This window comes from Phocoena sinus, chromosome 4 (assembly GCF_008692025.1).
Source record: "Phocoena sinus isolate mPhoSin1 chromosome 4, mPhoSin1.pri, whole genome shotgun sequence".
Taxonomy (NCBI): domain Eukaryota; kingdom Metazoa; phylum Chordata; class Mammalia; order Artiodactyla; family Phocoenidae; genus Phocoena; species Phocoena sinus.
The window spans coordinates 71,349,943-71,369,576 of NC_045766.1; the positions used below are offsets into that span (position 1 = coordinate 71,349,943).

A 19,634-nucleotide genomic window follows, 5' to 3' on the forward strand; every position below is an offset into this window, starting at 1 on the left:
CAATATTTAACCAAATAATTTTTATTTTTTTTACATTTATTTTTATTTTCTTTAACTGATGAATGGTTGATGTAAAATATTATATAAGTTACAGGTGTATAATATAGTTATATACAATTTTTTTTTTTGGTCAATCCCAAACTCCCTAACTATCCCTCCCCCACTCTTCCCTCCTGATAACCATAAATTTGTTCTCTGAGTCTGTGAATCTGTAAAGTTGTTATTTTTTAATATTTATTTATTTATTTTGGCTGCCCCGAGTCTTAGTTATGGCACATGGGATCTTCATTGCGGCCTGCAGACTCTTACTTGAGGCATGTGAACTCTTACTTGTGGCATGCATGTGGGATTTAGTTACCCAACCAGGGACTGAACCCAGGCGCCCTGCATTGGGAGCATGGAGTCTTACCCACTGGACCACCAGGTAAGTCCATCTTGCCTTTCTTTATGTTTTTCCTTTTTTTCCCCTGTTTTTGTGTGTGTGTGTGTGTGTGTGTGTGTTTCTTTGTGTATTTTTGTGTGTTTGGTTTTGCTTTTACCATTTGTCTTGGGGGTTTTGCTAGTTCATTTCCTTTTTTTTTTTCTTTCACATGGTGCAGCTTGCAGGGTCTTGGTTCTCTGGCCAGGGGTCGGGCCTGACCTTCTGACAGCCAAGTCCAGGACACTGGACCGCCAGAGAACTCCCAGCCCCAGGGAATATTAATAGGTGAGAGCTCTCCTAGATGTCTCCATCTCAACACCAAGACCTGGCTCCACCCAAGGGCCAGCAAGCTCCAGTGCTGGACGCCTCACACCAAACAACTAGCAAGACAGGAACACAACCCCACCCATTAGCATACAGGCTGCCTGAAGTCATACGAAGCTCACAGACAACCCGAAACACATCACCTGACACAGCCCTGCCAACCAGAGGGACAAGATATAGCTCCACCCACCAGAACACAAACACCAGTCCCCCACACCAGGAAGCCTACACAGGCCACTGGACCAACCTCACCCACTGGGGGCAGACACCAGAAGCAAGAGCAACTACAACCTCGCAGCCTGTGGAAAGGAGACCCCAAACACAATAAGTAAAACAAAATGAGAAGACAGAGAAATATGTTGCAGATGAAGGAACAAGGTAAACACCCACAAGACCAAACAAATGAAGAGGAAATAGGCAATCTACCTGAAAAAGGATTTAGAGTATTGATAGCAAAGATGATCCAAAATATTGGAAATAGAATGGAGAAAATACAATAAATATTTAACAAGGACCTAGAAGAACTAAAGAACAGTGATGAATAAGACAATAACTGAAATTAAAAATACTCTAGAAGGAATCAATAGCAGAATAACTGAGGCAGAAGAATGGATAAGTGAGCTGGAAGACAGAATGGTGGAAATAACTGCCAGGGAGCAGAATAAAGAAAAAAGAATGAAAACAATTAAGGACAGTCTCAGAGGCCTCTGGGACAACATTAAACACACCTACACTCAAATTACAGAGGTCCCAGAGGAAGAAGAGAAAGAGAAAGGGTCTGAGAAAGTATCTGAAGAGACTATAGTTGAAAACATCCCTAACATGGGAAAGGAAATAGTCAATCAAGTCCAGGAAGTGCAGAGAGTCCCATACGGTATAAACCCAAGGAAAAACACACCGAGACACATATTAATCACATTAAAAAAAATTAAATACAAAGAAAAAATATTAAGCAGCAATGAAAAAGCAAAAAATAACATACAAGGGAATCCCTGTAAGGTTATGAGATGATTTTTCAACAGAAACTCTGGAGGCCACGTTGGAGTGGCAGGATATATTTAAAGTGGTGAAAGGGAAAAAGCTACAACCAAGATTAATCTACCCAGCAAGGATCTCACTCACATTCAACAGAGAAATCAAAAGCTTTACAGACAAGCAAAAGCTAAGAGACTTCAGAACCACCAAACCAACTCTACAACAAATGCTAAAGGAACTCCTCTAAGCCAGAAACACAAGAAAAAGACCTAGAAAAACAACCCAAAACAATTAAGAAAAAGGTAATAGAACTTACATATCGATAATTACCTTACATGTGAATGGACTAAATGCTCAACCAAAAGACACAGCTCGCTGAATGGATACAAAAACAAGACCCATATATATGCTGTCTACAAGAGACCCACTTCAGACCTAGGGACACATACAGACTGAAAGTGAGGGGATGGAAAAAGATATTCCATGCACATGGAAATCAAAAGATTTTGATTTCCATGTGCATGGAATACTCATATCAGATGAGACAGACTTACTCATACCAGATAAGATAGACTTTAAAATATAGACTGTTACAAGAGACAGGGAAGAACACTACATAATGATAAAGGGATCAATCCAAGAAGATATAACAATTACAAATATACATGCACCCAACATAGGAGCACCTCAATACATAAGGCAAATGTTAACAGCCATAAAAGAGGAAACTGACGGTAACACAATAATAGTGGGGGACTTTAACACTTCATTTACACCAACAGACAGATTATCCAGACAGAAAATTAACATGGAAACACAAGCTTTAAACGAGATGGATTTAACTGATATTTATAGGACATTCCACCTGAAAGCAGCAGAATACACTTTCTTCTCAAGTGTACATGGAACACTATCCAGGATACATCACATCTTGGGTCACAAATCAAGCCTCAGTAAATTTAAGAAAATTGAAATCGTATCAAGCATCTTTTCTGACCACAACGCTATGAGACTAGAAATCAATTACAGGAAAAAAACTGTAAAAAAACACAAACACAGGGAGGCTAAACAATATGCTACTAAATAACCAAGAGATCACTGAAGAAATCAAAGAGGAAATCAAAAAATACCTAGAGACAAATGACAACAAAAGCACGACAACCCAAAACCTATGGTATGCAGCAAAAGCAATTCTAAGAGGGAAGTTTATAGCAATATAATCCTACCTCAAGAAACATGAAAAATTTCAAATAAACAATCTAACCTTACACCTAAAGGGACTAGAGAAAGAAGAAAAGAAAACAAAAACCAAAACAAAACAATAAAAACCAACGTTAGTAGATGGAAAGAACTCACAAAGATCAGAGCAGAAATAAATGAAACAGAAAAAAGAAAACAAGAGCAAAGATCAATAAAACTGGGATTCTCTGGTGGCACAGTGGTTCAGAGTCCGCCTGCCGATGCAGGGGACACGGGTTTGTGCCCCGGTCCGGGAAGATCCCACATGCCGCGGAGCGGCTAGGCCCATGAGCCACGGCTGCTGAGCCTGCACGTCCGGAGTCTGTGCTCCGCAACGGGAGAGGCCACAACAGTGAGAGGCCTGCATATCGCAAAAAAAAAAAAAAAAAAAAAAGTTTCCAACAAACAAAAAGTCCAGGACCAGATGGCTTCACAGGCAAATTCTATCAAATATTTAGAGAACAGCTAACGCCCATCCTTCTCAAACTATTCCAAAAAATTGCAGAGAGAGAAACACTCCCAAGCTCATTCTACAAGGCCACCATCACCCTGATACCAAAACCAGACAAAGATATCACAAAAACAGAGAATTACGGACCAATATCACTGAGGAATATAGATGCAAAAATCCTCAACAAAATACTAGCAAACAGGGCTTCCCTGGTGGCGCAGTGGTTGAGAGTCCGCCTGCCGATGCAGGGGGCGCGGGTTCGTGCCCCAGTCCGGGAAGATCCCACGTGCCGCGGAGCGGCTGGGCCCGTGAGCCATGGTCGCTGAGCCTGCGCGTCCGGAGCCTGTGCTCCGCAACGGGAGAGGCCACAACAGTGAGAGGCCCGCGTACAGCAAAAAAAAAAAAAAAAAATACTAGCAAACAGAATCCAACAACACATTAAAAGGAGCACACACCATGATCAAGAGCAATTTATCCCAGGGATGCAAGGATTCTTCAATATATGCAAACCAATCAATGTGATACACCATATTAACAAATTGAAGAATAAAAACCATATGATCAGCTCGATAGATACAGAAAAAGCTTTTGACAAAATTCAACACCCATTTATGATAAAAACTCTCCAGAAAGTGGGCATAGAGGGAACCTACCTCGACATAATAAAGGCCATATCTGACAAAACCACAGGAAACATCATTCTCAATGGTGAAAAACTGAAAGCATTTCTTCTAAGATCAGGAACAAGACGAGGATGTCCACTCTCACCACTATTATTCAACATAGTTTTGGAAGTCCTAGCCACAGCAATCAGAGAAGAAAAAGAAATAAAAGGAATACAAATTGGAAAAGAAGTAAAACTGTCATTTTTCAAATGACAGGATACTATATGTAGAAGATCCTAAAGATGCCACCAGAAAACTACTAGAGCTAATCAATGAATTTGGTAAATTTGCAGGATACAAAATTAATGCACAGAAATCTCTTGCATTCCTATACACTAACAACAAAAGATCAGAAAGAGAAATTAAGGAAATAATCCCATTCACCAATGCAACAAAAATAATAAAATACCTAGGAATAAACCTACCTAAGGAGGTAAAAGACCTGTATGTGGAAAACTACAAGACACTGATGAAAGAAATCAAAGATGACACAAACAAATGGAGAGATATACCATGTTCTTGGATTGGAAGAATCAATACTGTGAAAATGACTATACTACCCAAAGCCATCTACAGATTCAATGCAATCCCTATCAAATTACCAATGGCATTTTTCACAGAACTAGAACAAAAAATTGCACAATTTGTATGGAGACACAAAAGACCCCAAATAGCCAAAGCAATCTTGAGAAAGAAAAATGGAGCTGGAGGAATCAGGCTCCCTGACTTCAGACTATACTACAAAGATACAGTAATCAAGAGAGTATGGTACTGGCACAAAAACAGAAATACAGACCAACGTAACAGGACAGAAACCCCAGAGATAAACCCATGCACCTATGGTTACCTAATCTATGACAAAGGAGGCAAAAATATACAGTGGAGAAAAGACAGCCTCTTCAATAAGTGGTGCTGGGAAAACTGGACAGCTACATGTAAAAGAATGAAATTAGAACACTCCCTAACACCATACACAAAAATAAACTCAAAATGGATTAGAGACCTAAATGTAAGACCAGACACTATAAAACTCTTAGAGGAAAACACAGGAAGAACACTTTTTGACATAAATCACAGCAAGACCTTTTTTGACCCACCTCCTTCAGTAATAAAAATAAAAACAAACAAATGGGACCTAATGAAACTTAAAAGCTTTTGCACAGCAAAGGAAACCATAAACAAGACGAAAAGACAACCCACAGAATGCGAGAAAATATTTACAAACGAAGCAACAGACAAGGGATTAATCTCCAAAAAATACAAATAGCTCATGCATCTCAATATCAAAAAAACAAACAACCCAATCAAAAAATGGGCAGAAGACCTAAATAGACATTCCTCCAAAGAAGACATATAGATGGCCAAGAGGCACATGAAAAGATGCTCAATATCACTAATTATTAGAGAAATGCAAATCAAAACTACAATGAGGTATCACTTCACACCAGTCAGAATGGCCATCGTCAAAAAATCTACAAACGATAAATGCTGGAGAGGGTGTGAAGAAAAGGGAACTATCTTGCAACTGTTGGTGGAAATGTAAACTGATACACCCACTATGGAGAACAGTATGAAGGTTCCTTTAAAAACTAAAAACAGAATTAGCATATGACCCAGCAATCCCACTACTGGGCATATACCCAGAGAAAACCATAATTCAAAAAGACAGATGCACCCCAGTGTTCACTGCAGCACTATTTACAATAGCCAGATCATGGAAGTAACCTAAATGTCCACTGACAGATGAATGGATAAAGATGTGGTACATATATACAATGGAAAATTACTCAGCCATAAAAAGGAATGAAATTGGGTCATTTGTAGCAATGTGGATGGACCTAGAGACTGTCATACAGAGTGAACTAAGTCAGAAAGAGAAAAACAAATATCGTGTATTAACACATATATGTGGAATGTAGAAAAATGGTACAGATGAACCTGTTTGCAAGGCAGAAATAGAGACAGACGTAAAGAAAAAAACATATGGACACCAAGCGGGGGCAGGGGTGTGTGGGGTGAATTGGAAGACTGGGATTGACATATACATAGTAATATGTATAAAATAGGTAACTAATGAGAACATGCTGTATAGCACAGGGAACTCTACTTAATACTCTGTGGTGACCTGAATGGGAAGGAAATCCAAAAAAGAGGGGATATATGTATACATATAGCTGATTCACTTCACTATACAGCAGAAACTTACACAACATTGTCAAGCAACTATACCCCAATTAAAAAAAAAAAAGACCAAATGATTTTTAAACAGTAGTATATACCATAGGGAACTTGTTAAAAATGCAAGTTCCAAGGGTCCTCTACCAGAGATTACAATTCTTTGTGTTTTCGGGATAAGCCCTAGAAATCTGAGGAATTTTCTTAAGACATGCCCTTGATTTCACTGTTATGGTGGTCTACAGACCACACTTTAAGAAACAACATTCATTTATTGTTGAAAAAAATTAGGAGGCCAAAGGACACGAATATATTCTTAAAACACACACACAGAAGAATGCTTTCTAAAAGAATTATGTACCAGTAGAGAATAACAGTATCCATTTCAGTAGTCTGAAAATCTGAAACCTTGATTCATTAATGACCTTAGGTAAATATATAACATCCTTTTACTTTTTCTACCAAGGAATTAGGCAAAGTAATTTGAAGACAAATGACTTTAAAATAATAACAATAATAATAACGTGTACCTAGCAAAGACTTTAATAAGAAGCCATAAATTTTCATGTATACACTCTATAAGGACATCCTGGATATCAGTCTATTTTGAAGTGATTTATAAATGATCTGCAAGACATCACCTCCAGAACAACAAATTCTAACCTACTAAAACAGAAGTGCATTATGTTCATGAGATCTGCCACTATTTATAGCTTTTAACATCTGAATCCTATATCATAATCAACTTTATCTATAATTTAATATATTCTCAGTCAGGAATTAAAAGACATAAAGTGAAATTATTAATGTGGAAAAGGAAAACATTCCTACCTGGAAGTTCAGATAAATTTTTTATTTCTAGTTTCATTTTATTTCACATATAAAATGTGATGAATGTGACACAAAAGGTTTGCTTCATTACTTATTATGCACCTTCATTACTCATTCTCGTATATTCTATTATCTTCTCTACAAAGAAAATACCATATTGAGACAACTAGAATAACTGACAGTATTTCAACCACTTTTGGGATCTGCTTTGATTTTTAAAGATCATTAGGTTATTTATTTACATTAAAAAAATTTTTTTTAGTCTGTAACAATTTGAACTATGTATCCTGAACACAAATTTCATAGTATAAATGATTCACTGAAAGGCATTAAGTCTGACTCCTTTACAGAGTAATTCAGGAAAAAATGCAATATAAATTTCACAAAGCAAAAAACGCACAAAAACCCCCATATTTTCACTAAGTCATGTTTCTAAGCTCTCTGAAAAGATACCAACTCCCAGATGTGATCATTAACTGGTTGCTTTGCTTTTCTTTTCACTGCAACTGACTTACTCTTTGACAAAGTTCTGAAGCTGTGCCTTAATCGATCTCTGAGTTTGGTCAAATAGGATCTAAAAGAAAAGAAGGACATTAAACAATTAGAAAAGTAAACAAAGAAAATAATTTTCATGTAGTTCCGTAAATATTACATCCTTCCAACAATATTCCAATTCTAATAACACCTACATTTCTTACTGAACATTGCATAAGAAGTATTTAAAAAAGAAACAAACTGATTTTCAAGCCAATTTCATCTGTTTAAAAAATAAAATTACTTCTATTTACAGAGGAATGAAATGTGCATTAATATTTAAATACAATGTTCAATCAGTAGAGCAATTTATCTCCTTGACTATAATTCAGGCTTTGGAAGACAACCTAAAAGAGTAATACAAATTCTACTCTATCCACCACAGAAATTTCTTACTCTAATATATTAAAACAAAACAAATGAAAACAACTCTAGAACTGCCTTATACCTTAGTTAGAGGTTTCTCATTTGGGAAGACCTGTGGATTTAAATGTCTTAAATTCAGAATTCAAGTAAATATTATATAGCCCTTCAGGTTAAATTATTGCTAAGATTAAAAATGAGAATAAAATTTTACTTATCACGACAATATTTTACACCACGTAATGGATGCCACATATTTAACTCTATGTGTGGTAAATTTCACAGGGCTTGGCATGGGAATTCCAAATACTTTCATAATTTACAGATACACTTCATTCAGAATTTGAAACACATGCCAGATGAAGAGGCAGAAAAATAAATATTAAAAAGAAAACCTTATGTCCTTCAACTAACTAAAAGCAGTACCAAAAAAATTCAGTCTCTATGGAATCTTACTATTAGCAAAGTCTTACGTCCTTGCCTAAATGCCAAATACACACACACACAACACACACACACACACACACACACACACACACAAAACCTGGATTGAGTACAGGGTTTCAAAATCTGTCAATTCACTTCCAAAGGTAAAAGAGTTTTGTATTATGTTAATCCCAAAGTATTAAACCCAATTTAAGCAGAAGAAAGGAAATCATGAAGATCAGTTTGGAAGGCAACTAAATAGAAAACAGAAAATCAATAGCCAAAACCCAATGAAACCTAAAGCTAGTTCTTTAAGAAGATCTAAAATAGATAAACCCACAACCAAAGTGATCAGGAAGAAAGAAGACACAAATTTCATACAATAAAAAGGAGAGAGATGGCTTCACCACAGATTCTACAGATATTAAAAACGGATAATCAGAGGAACAATTTTATGCCGATAAATTCAATAGATGAGATGGGGAAATACTTTGAAGGACAAAAACTAACAAAGCTCAACTGTAGCAACGTTAAGGGCAGTTTCCCAAGGCAATAGAAATAAAAGCAAAAATAAACAAATGGGATCTAATCAAACTTAGAAGCTTTTGAACAGCAAAGGAAACCATGAACAAAATGAAAAGACAACCTACAGACTGGAAGAAAAAATTTGCAAATGTTGCAACTGACGAGGGCTTAATTTCCAAAATATACAAAGAGCTCATACAAATCAATAACAAAAACACAAACAAATCAAAAAATGGGCAGAAGACCTAAATAGACATTTCTCCAAAGAAAACATACAGATGGTCAATAGGTACATGAAAAGATGCTCAACTTCTCTAATTATTAGATAAATGCAAATCAAAACTACAATAAGGTCTCACTTCACACCAGTCAGAATGGCCATCATTAAAAAGTCTACAAATAATAAATGCTGGAGAGGGTGTAGAGAAAAGGGAACCCTCCTACATTGTTGGTAAGAACGTAAATTGGTGCAGCCACTAGGGAAAACAGTATGGAGGTTCCTTAAAAAACTAAAAATAGAGTTGCCATATAATCCAGCAATCCCCCTCCTGGGCATACTTCCAGAGAAAACTCTAATTTGAAAAGATACATGCATCCCAATGTTCATAGCACCACTATCTACAACAGCCAAGACATGGAAGCAACCTAAATGTCCATCAACAGATGAATAGATACATGGAATATTACTCAGCCATAAGAAGGAATGAAATAATGCCATTTGCAGCAACATGGGCGGACTTAGAGATTATCATACTAAGTGAAGTCAGCCAGAGAAAGACAAATATTATGTGATATCACTTATATGTGGAATCTAAAATATGACACAAATGAATTTATCTCCGAAACAGAAACAGACTCACAGACATAGAGAATAGACTTGTGGTTGCCAAGGAGGAGGGGAGGTGAGGGAGGGAAGGATTGAGAGTTCGGGATTAGCAGATGCAAACTATTACATATAGGATGGATAACAACAAGGTACTACAGTATAGCACAGGGAACTATATTGAATATTCTGTAATAAACCATAGTGAAAAAGAATATATATATATATACACACACACATACACACATAACTGAGTCACTTTGCTGTATACCAGAAACTAATAACAACTTTGTAAATCAACTATACTTCAATTAAAAAATTTAAAAAAGAGAAGATATCAGAAACCTAAACAGAGTTCCCTGGTGGCCTAATGGTTAGGATTCTGGGCTTTTACTGCCGTGGCCTGGGTCCAACCCCTGGTTGGGGAACTGATATCCCACAAGCCACATGGCGTGGCCAAAAAAAAAAAAAAAAAAAAAACAAAGAAACCTAAACAGAATTAAAGAAATAGAATCTATAGTGAAAAACCTCCCCATCCTATAAAGTTAAAGGTAACTTTACATAAAACCTAGCAACCCCAATCTTAGGTATTTGCCCAAGAGAAATGAAAACTTAGGTTCATAACAAAATCTGTATACAAATGTTTTTTAGCAGTTTCATTCCTAATTGCCCAAAATTGGACACAACCCAAATGTCCTTGGAGAAACAAACTATAGTATATCTATACAATGGAATACTACTCAGCAATAAAAAAGAAAGAACTATTAATACATGCAACCACATAGATGAATCTGAATGCATTTTGATAAATAAGTCATATTCAAAAGGGTACAAACTAAATGAGTCCAGTTATATGACATTTAGGAAAAGGCAGAACTATAGGATGGATATCAAATCAGCAATTTACAATGGTAGGAGGAAGAAGGAAAGGGTGACTAACAATGGGTTAATAAGAGTATTTCGAGAGTTAACAAAACTGCATCTTGATTGAGGTATGGAGACCCAACCATATGCATTTGTCAAAACTCATAAAACTACACCACAAAAAATCAATTTTGTTACATTTAAATTTGGGGCTTCCCTGGTGGTGCAGTGGTTAAGAATCTGCCTGCCAATGCAGGGGACACGGGTTCGTGCCCTGGTCTGGGAAGATCCCACATGCCGCAGAGCAACTAAGCCCGTGAGCCACAACTACTGAGCCTGCACGTCTGGAGCCTGTGCTCCGCAACGGGAGAGGCCGCGACAGTGAGAGGCCCGTGCACTGCAATGAAGAGTGGCCCCCGCTCGCCGCAACTGGAGAAAGCCCTCGCGTGGAAATGAAGACCCAACACAATCCAAAATAAATAAATAAATAAATAAATTTAAATTTGAAAATAACTTTAATACCCTCTAGGTCCACCCCATTTGTCACAAATGGCAAGGTTTCATTCTTTTTTATGGTTGAATAATATTCCACTGTATATATACTATACATGTAATATATACACCACACCTTCTTCATCCATTCACCTACTGATAGGTACTTAGATTGCTTCCATATCTTGCCTATTGTGAATAATGCTGCAATGAACACAGGGGTGTATATATCTTTTCTAATTAGTGTTTTTGTTTTCTTTGGTTAAGTACCCAAGAGTGAACTTGCTGGACCATACGGTAGTTTTACTTTTAGTTTTTTGAGGAATTTCCATACTGTTTTCCATAATGGCTGTATAAATTTATATTCCCATCAACAGCACACAAGGATTTACCTGTCTCCACATCCTCACCAATGCTTGTTACTTGTTAACGTTTAGATAACAGCCATTCTGACAAATGTGAGGTTATAACTCATTGTGGTTTTGATTTGCATTTGATTTGTTTAGATAACAGCCATTCTGACAAATGTGAGGTTATATCTCATTGTGGTTTTGAAAGCATTTTTTCATGTGCCTGTTGACCATCTGTATGTCTTCTTTGGAAAAATGTCTATTCAGGTCCTCTGCCCATTTTTTAAATTGAGGTATTTGGGGTTTTTTTGGATGCTGAGTTGTATGAGTTCCTTGTATATTTGGGATATTGACCCCTTGTTGGATATAACATTTGCAAACATCTTCTCCCATTCAGTAGGCTGCCTTTTCGTTTTGTTCATGGCTTCCTTCACTGTATAAAAGCTTTCTTAGTTTCATGTAGTCCCATTTGCTTATCTTTGCTTTTGTTTCCCTTGATTGTGGAGACATAGGCCAAAAAAATATTGCTAAGACTGATGTCAAAGAGCATACTGCTTATGTTTCCTTCTAGAAGTTTTAGGGTTTCATATCTTACATTTAAGTCTTTAATCCATTTTGAGTTTATTTTTGTATATGGTGTGAGAATGTACTCATCTGATTCTTTTGCATGTAGCTGCCCAGTGTTCCTAACACCATTTATTGAAGAGTCTGCCTTTCCCCCACTGTGTACTCTTGCCTCCTTCGTCATATATTAATTGCCCATATAAATGTGGGTTCATTTCTGGGCTCTCTATTCTGTTCCCTTGATCTATGTGTCTGTTTTTGTGCCAGTACCACACTGTTTTGATTACTGCAGCTTTGTTGTATAGTTTGAGATGAGGGTGCATGATACCTCCAGCTTTGTTCTTCTTTCTTAAGATTGTTTTGGCTACTTCGGGTCTTTCGTGTTTCCATACATATTTTAGAATTATCTTTTCCAGTTCTGTGAAAAATGTAATTGGGATTTTGATAAGGATTAAAATGAATCCCCACACCACCTGAGGTAGTATGGTCATTTTAAAAATATTATTTCTTTCAATCCATGATCACAGTATACCTTTCCATCTGTTTGTGTCATCTTTAATTTCTTTGATCAGTGTCATATAGTTTTCTAAGTCTTTTATTTCCTTAGTTAGATTTATTTCCATGTATTTTATTCTTTTGGATGTGACTGTAAATGGGACTGTTTGTTACTTCATTGTTAGTGTATAGAAATGTAACAGGTTTCTGCATATTAATTATGTATCCTATTTGTAGTGAGGTGGATGGACCTAGAGTCTGTCATACAAAGTGAAGTAAGTCAGAAAGAGAAAAACAAATACCGTATGTTAACACATATATACGGAATCTAAGTAAAATAAAAAAAAAAAAAGGTCATGAAGAACCTAGGGGTAAGACAGGAATAAAGGCACAGACCTATTAGAGAATGGACTTGAGGATATGGAGAGGGGGAAGGGTAAGCTGTGACAAAGTGAGAGAGTGGCATGGACATATATACACTACCAAACGTAAAATAGATAGCTAGGGGGAAGCAGCCACATAGCACAGGGAGATCAGCTCGGTGCTTTGTGACCACCTAGAGGGGTGGGATAGGGAGGGTGGGAGGGAGGGAGATGCAAGAGGGAAGAGACATGGGAACATATGTATATGTATAACTGATTCACTTTGTTACAAAGCAGAAACTAATACACCATTGTAAAGCAATTATACTCCAATAAAGATGTTAAAAAAAAATTATGTATCCTGCAACTTTACTGAATTCATTGACAAGTTCCAGTAGTCTTTTGGTGGCATCTTTAGGATTTTGTATATATAGTATCATATGGCATCTGCAAACATTGACAGTTTTGTATCTTCCTTTCCAATCTGCATTCCTTTTATTTTTTTTGTCTGACTGCTGTGGCTATGACTTCTAATATTTGCCATTTGCCACAACATGCATGGACCTCGAGGGTGTTATGCTATGTGAAATAGTCAGACAAAGAAAGACAAATATTGTATGATTTCACTTATATATGGAATCTAAAAAACAAAACAAATGAACAAACATAACTAAAGAGAAACTACAGGAAAGTCTACTAGAACTAATAAGTGAATTTAGCAAGTCTGCAGAAATAAAGTCAGTATACAAGATTCAGTGGTATTTCTATACACCAGCAATGACCAATTAGAAACTGAACTTTAAAATATATCACTTACAATAGCACCAAAAAATAGGAAATGCTTAGGGATAAACTTGACAAAAGATATGCAAGACTTCTGCAATGAAGATCACAAAATACTGCCAAGAGAAATTAAAGAAAACCTAAAAAAATAGAGATATATTGTGTTCATGGATTAGAAGAGTCAATATTAGTAAGATGTCAATTCTCACCAAATTGATCTATATAGATTTGATGCAATCCCACTCCAAATCCCAGTAAGGCATTTTGTAGAAGTTTAAAACTTGATTCTAAAATATATATGGAAATGTGAGGGACCTAGAGTAGCCAAAACAATTTTGAAAAGAAGGAAGAAAGTTGAAATATCTAACCTACTTAATTTCAAGACTTATTATGAAACCTACAGTAATCAAGGCATTTGTAGTATTAAAGATAGGCAAAAAAAGTCAATAAAACAGAATAGAGTCCAGAAATGACCAATACATACGGTCAACTTTTTTTTTTTTTAAACAAAAGATGCCAATAGGGAACAGATAATTTTTTGAGCAAATGATGCTGGAACAAACAACTGGACAGCCTTATGACCAAAAAATGAAACTCGACCCTTAGCATGCAACATACACAAAAATTAACTTGGGATGGATCTACAGATCTAAACTAAACCTAGAATAGTGTTAGTGAACTTGGGTTAGGCAAACATATCTTAATAGTACACAAAAAGAAAACTATAAAAGAAAAAAAGATCAATAAATTTACTTCATCAAAATTAAAAACTATTGCTCTTCAAAAGATACTGCTACAAAAATAAAAAAGATAAGCCAAAGCCTGGGAGAAAATACATATCTGCAAAACACTTATCTGACAAATAACATATCTGGAATATAGAAAGAACTCTTGTAACTAAATAATAAGATAAACAGCCCAACTTTTTTAAATGGGCTAAAGATCTGACATTTCATTGAGGAAAATACAAGGGTGGCAAATAAACACATGAAAAGATTCTTGGGATCATTAGTTATTAAGGAAATGCAAATTAAAACCATAACAAAATTAAGAAGAGTATCCATACCAAGTGCTGGCAATCATGTGGAACAACTAGAACTCTCATACACTGCTTGTATAAAAGGATACAATCAAATTTGGAAAACAATTTCCAGATTTTGGAGGTTTTCTTTAATGAAATTTAAAACTTTTAGAAATTTAATGTATAAAAGAATATTAACATCATTATAAGCATTAATAAAGAAATTCTTCTTTCCATAATTCTTCTTAGCAATTTTTTTGTACATTTCACTATATAAGTAGTTTCGTAAAACGTTAAACATACTACCCATTCTACCTCTAGCTATTTACACAAAAGAAATAAAAGCATACATCTATACAGACTTTTACACATATTTTTTATAAGCAGCTTTATTTGTAATAGCCAAAACTGGGAAACAACTCAAATGTTCATTGTATTGGCTTTAAAATACGTCCACAAATTGTTTAACATTCTTCCCTTCAAAAGTGGAGCCTAATTCTTTTCCCCATAGAGACTTACTTCTAAAAAATAGTAATATGGAGGAAGTGACAAACAGTAACTTCTGAGACTAAGTCATGGATAGTATTGCATTTTTCTCTTTGCCCTTACTCTTGTATCATTTGTTTTGGGAGTAACCAGATTCCATGCAGTAAAAACCACTCAGGCAACCCTGTAAAGAGGCTCCTTGGTGAGGAACTGAGTGAGGCCTGCAGTCAACAGTCATATGCATGGCCCTATCTTGGAATTGGATCCTCCAACCCCAGTGAAGCCTTCAAATTACAGTAACCCCGGCCACACCTTATCAGCTATCTCATTAAAGACTCTGAGCCAAAGCCACTCAGCTAAGTCTCTCTAAAAATTCCAGGCCCAGAAACTGAGATAATAAATGTTTGTTGCTTTAAGCCACCATATTTTGGGGTAATCAGTTATACAGCAATAGATAACTAACACATCCATCAACAGGTGAATGGATAAACAAATTGTGATATATCTATACAATGCAATACTATTAAGCAATAGAAAAAAAGGGAATAAACTATTGCTACACAGACCATGATTGAGCCTCAAAATCATTACACTGAAAGAAATTAGACCAAAAAAAAAAAAAATCCATTTACATATAGGTCTGGAAAATGCAAACTGATCAGTAATGACAGACAGCAGATCAGTGATTGACTAGGAATGAGGAGGTGGCAAATCAGAGGAGGAATTATAAAGCGGCACAAGAAAATTTTGAGGCATAATTGTTATGTTCATTAAATTAATTGAGGTGACAGTTTTATGGAGGTATACATATGTCAACATTTATCAAATTGTACACTTTAATAATACAGTTTATGTCAATCATTCCCCAGTAAAAAAAAAAAAATCAATATATTCCAGAGAAAGAAACACAATGGTTTTTGCCTATTATTGTTATTTTAAAACTACAAAAACATTACAAAGTTCTCCAAAATATAGCATTAACTAAAGTTTATATACATTTGGAGAGAATGAGAAATATTTCAAGCAATTGTCAATAATCTAGCCTACCTATTTTAACACCTCCATTAGAATGAAAAGTATGTTGTAATGCAAAGGCAACTGAGTCTCCCACTTGCCAGTTTCAAGCTATCCAGCTACCTAACAGCTAACTCTTCCTCTGGTGAACTGTTGCAAAGAGCTGCCTCAATAGGGCACTAATCTATTCCCCACTAAGAGAGAATTCACAGCATTTCTTAAGCTTTAAGACTTTGCCTTGTCAATGTCTCTGGAAATTTGGTGACGAAGGAATTTTGCAAGACTCTTCCCTAAATTTTTGCCCTTTACCTCATTTCCCTATTTTCCTTGTGTAGAGTTCTACTATCCTGACTAGTTGGGGGTTCTGATCAAGATCTTAACCAAAGTGCTCAGCAACCACCCAAAAACTTTATCTGGGCTTTAGACCAAAAACAAAATTTGTTTCATCCTCAGAATTGAGTGCATACAGGTCTTCTCTTCCATGTCTGTACCACAAAACCTGGGATGGTATAATAAAGCCAGAGTGACAGGTTCCTTGGGTGGGGTGTGGGGGGGGTACCAACACAAAGCAAAGGTTCAGTTCCATTTTTGGAAATGAATGGCATTATTCCTAGCAACATATGTATGACAAATAATCAGCAATGTCATTTGACCTATCTGCTACTTATAAAAGGATCTTACCTTTTAAGAGGTAAGAGTGCATAAATATCATGGCTGTTTAAAACCAATGGCTTACACTCAGGTTATTCCCCATTCATGTCTGCACCCAGTTAAAGCAACACTATCTAGCTGTGTTCAGCAAAAGATGAAAGCTGAGATACACTACACAGATGGCAGACACTCTAGGAACTTTAGTAGAAGAATAGGCTACACATCCATAGATAGCATTGAACTATTCTCAGTTCTTGCCATTTAGGTCCCACTGGCCGAGACTAAAAATTTTGTAGTCTTTGTGATCCATTTAAATATTACTGAGCTACCATAGCAGTCTCTTCTGACGATTCTGCATGACATAATCATTCCTGTCCTTTCCAGAATCTATAGGCACAGGGTTATGGCTGTTGACACTGTGGATTCATTGAATCTTTTAATCTCATTAGGCCTGTTTATTACAGGCTTATAATAATCAAGAAGACTCTTCTTTGCTTTTAGCAGAAACAGGTCCCAATATGCAAAGGAATATTTATTATGTGTTCCCGTTTTTCTACATCCCCTGCCTGTCCTAACCTATCCATTTATCTAACCCCTTCTTTCTCCCTTTCTTCATTTCTCTAAGGCAGTGGTTCTTCACGGGCTTGGTTGTGAATCAAAATCACCTGCAAAGCTAACAGAAAATATTAATACAAAGATCCAAGCTTATTGAAGGACAGAATCCCTCTGTATTTTTTAATAAGTTCACTAGGTGATTCTGTTACTCCAAGATTGAGACAAATCGCTCTGACCAGGGGTTCTCAATGGTACAGTATTATAACCTGGGGAACTTTTAAGTACCCTGATGCTGAGATAATTAGAAAAACTGGCAAGTATCAGGAATCAGAATTTTTAAGGTTCCCCAGATGTGAATCAGCAGTATCCACATCACTTGTGTGCTTGTTAGAGATGAAGAATCTCCAGAACCACCCCAGACTTACAGAATCAAAATCTACATTTACCATGATTTCCAAGTGCTTGTTTGGGGGAAGAAGCAATGCATTGTTTCTCAAACTGGGCTGCACAATGGGATGACCTGTAGAGCTTTGATTGCTGGTTCTTACTCCCAGAGACTAATTTTAACTAGTCTGGGTTGCAGCCCACTAGCACTCCACTGAGAAGAATTCATCAAGGCATCTAAATCACTAAATTACCTTCACTAAGAGCAAAAAGGGGCCTCCCTTCAGTGGATGTCATGACATATACAGTCCTTGGAAGTGGGCAAAAACAGTCTTGAGAGCAGAAGTCAGCACATTTTTTTCTGTAAAGAGCTAGATGGTATTTTAGGCTTGTGGGCCATGTTGTCTCTGCCACAGCTACTCATCTCTGCCATCATGCGAAAGTAACCATAGACAATACAGAAGCAAACACAGCATAGCTGTGTTCCAATAAAAATTTATATGAAAAAAAGGGGAGGGGGCGATGGGCTAGATTTGGCCTGTAAGCCATAGTTTGCCAACCCCTGCTCTAGAACAGTGGTTCACAAACTTCAGAATACAACAGAAACCCCTGCAAGCCTTGTTCAAACACATATTGCTGGCTTCCAGCCTCAGAGTTTCTGATTTAGTAGATCTGGATGGGCTCTAAGAAGCTGTTATTCTAACAAGTCCCGAGGTAATACTGATGCTGCTGGTCCAGAGACCACAATTTGAGAACCACCGATCGAAAGTAATGGTCCTCAAATTTTACTGCATGTCAGAATCACCTGGGGAGATTTTAAAAATTCTAATGCCGCACTCCAGATGACATAAATCCAGTCTCTGGGAATGGGAACCAATTTACTACTATAAAGGTTCTCAATGCTTAGGTCATGGCACACTAAAATAGTGACATTTCAGGGGAAAAGTTACATGGCATTACTATTTGAATCATCCAAAGCTATTTTAGTCACAATTTGTTTGTCATCACTTCTTTGTTTTGTACGCCCTGTCAAATATTGCATCTTTCTTTTGCTTATTTTTCACAATTCTTGCTCCTATTGTCATTTTTCACATTTTTCCTATTAACAAGGTATGTATGATTGTTTCCTTAGCATCATCATCATTAGTTATAAGGTATTCCCATTAGAATGCAATTGATTTTGTTATTTTTTGGCTCTTACTTCTTGGTATTTATTTATTATTGGCTTTTAATGTTAATTAGCCAAAGTCTGACTCTTAATGAAATTTAATTGTGTTTTATTTTAAATTATTAAAAAACATTTATTTCTGAAGATGGAATTAAATGCACATAATTCTATCATTTTAAATGGGATTGCAGACCTTTGCAGATTCAAAAACATTTTGAAATTTTGATTTTTTGATCATAAATAAGCGTAACATTTGTTGAATAAACTAAAATGAATATTTCCTATCTTTACTAAATGCCTAGTTTTATAATCTTGCAATATAATTTACTTTAAAACATTTTAAGAATGCAGAAAATTATACACATAATCAACTTTTGAACCTTAAAACATATCCTATTTTATCTCATATTTAAATAGATCTGATTTTTTACTGGTTGTCGTTTTCCACCATAATGGACAACTTTTTCATCAAACAGTGCTGGAAAGCCATTACATTCATAAGGCAAACACAACATTTCCAAAATTCTCTTCTTTAACCAAAATGTATTTTTACATGAAAGAGTTATTAAATAAAGCAATTACAGAAGCAAATCATACAGGACTTCAACACAAAATATCCATTTAATACAGGAAAAGATTTGCACTTTAAACTTCTACAAACACAAAATAAGAAACAAAGCTCTTTTATCACAT

The 19,634-nt window shown here is 36.1% G+C and overlaps 1 protein-coding gene across 5 annotated transcripts in view; it reads right to left on the reverse strand.

The window, feature by feature from the left end:
• ACAP2 (ArfGAP with coiled-coil, ankyrin repeat and PH domains 2) overlaps positions 1-19,634 on the reverse strand; it is a 158,481-nt gene that overhangs the window by 55,190 nt on the left and 83,657 nt on the right. For all 5 annotated transcript variants that reach the window (XM_032629593.1, XM_032629590.1, XM_032629589.1 and 2 more), the window contains one exon: positions 7,597-7,655. In XM_032629593.1, coding sequence (XP_032485484.1) covers positions 7,597-7,655 — 59 coding nt within the window. The remainder of the gene's footprint in view (positions 1-7,596; positions 7,656-19,634) is intronic.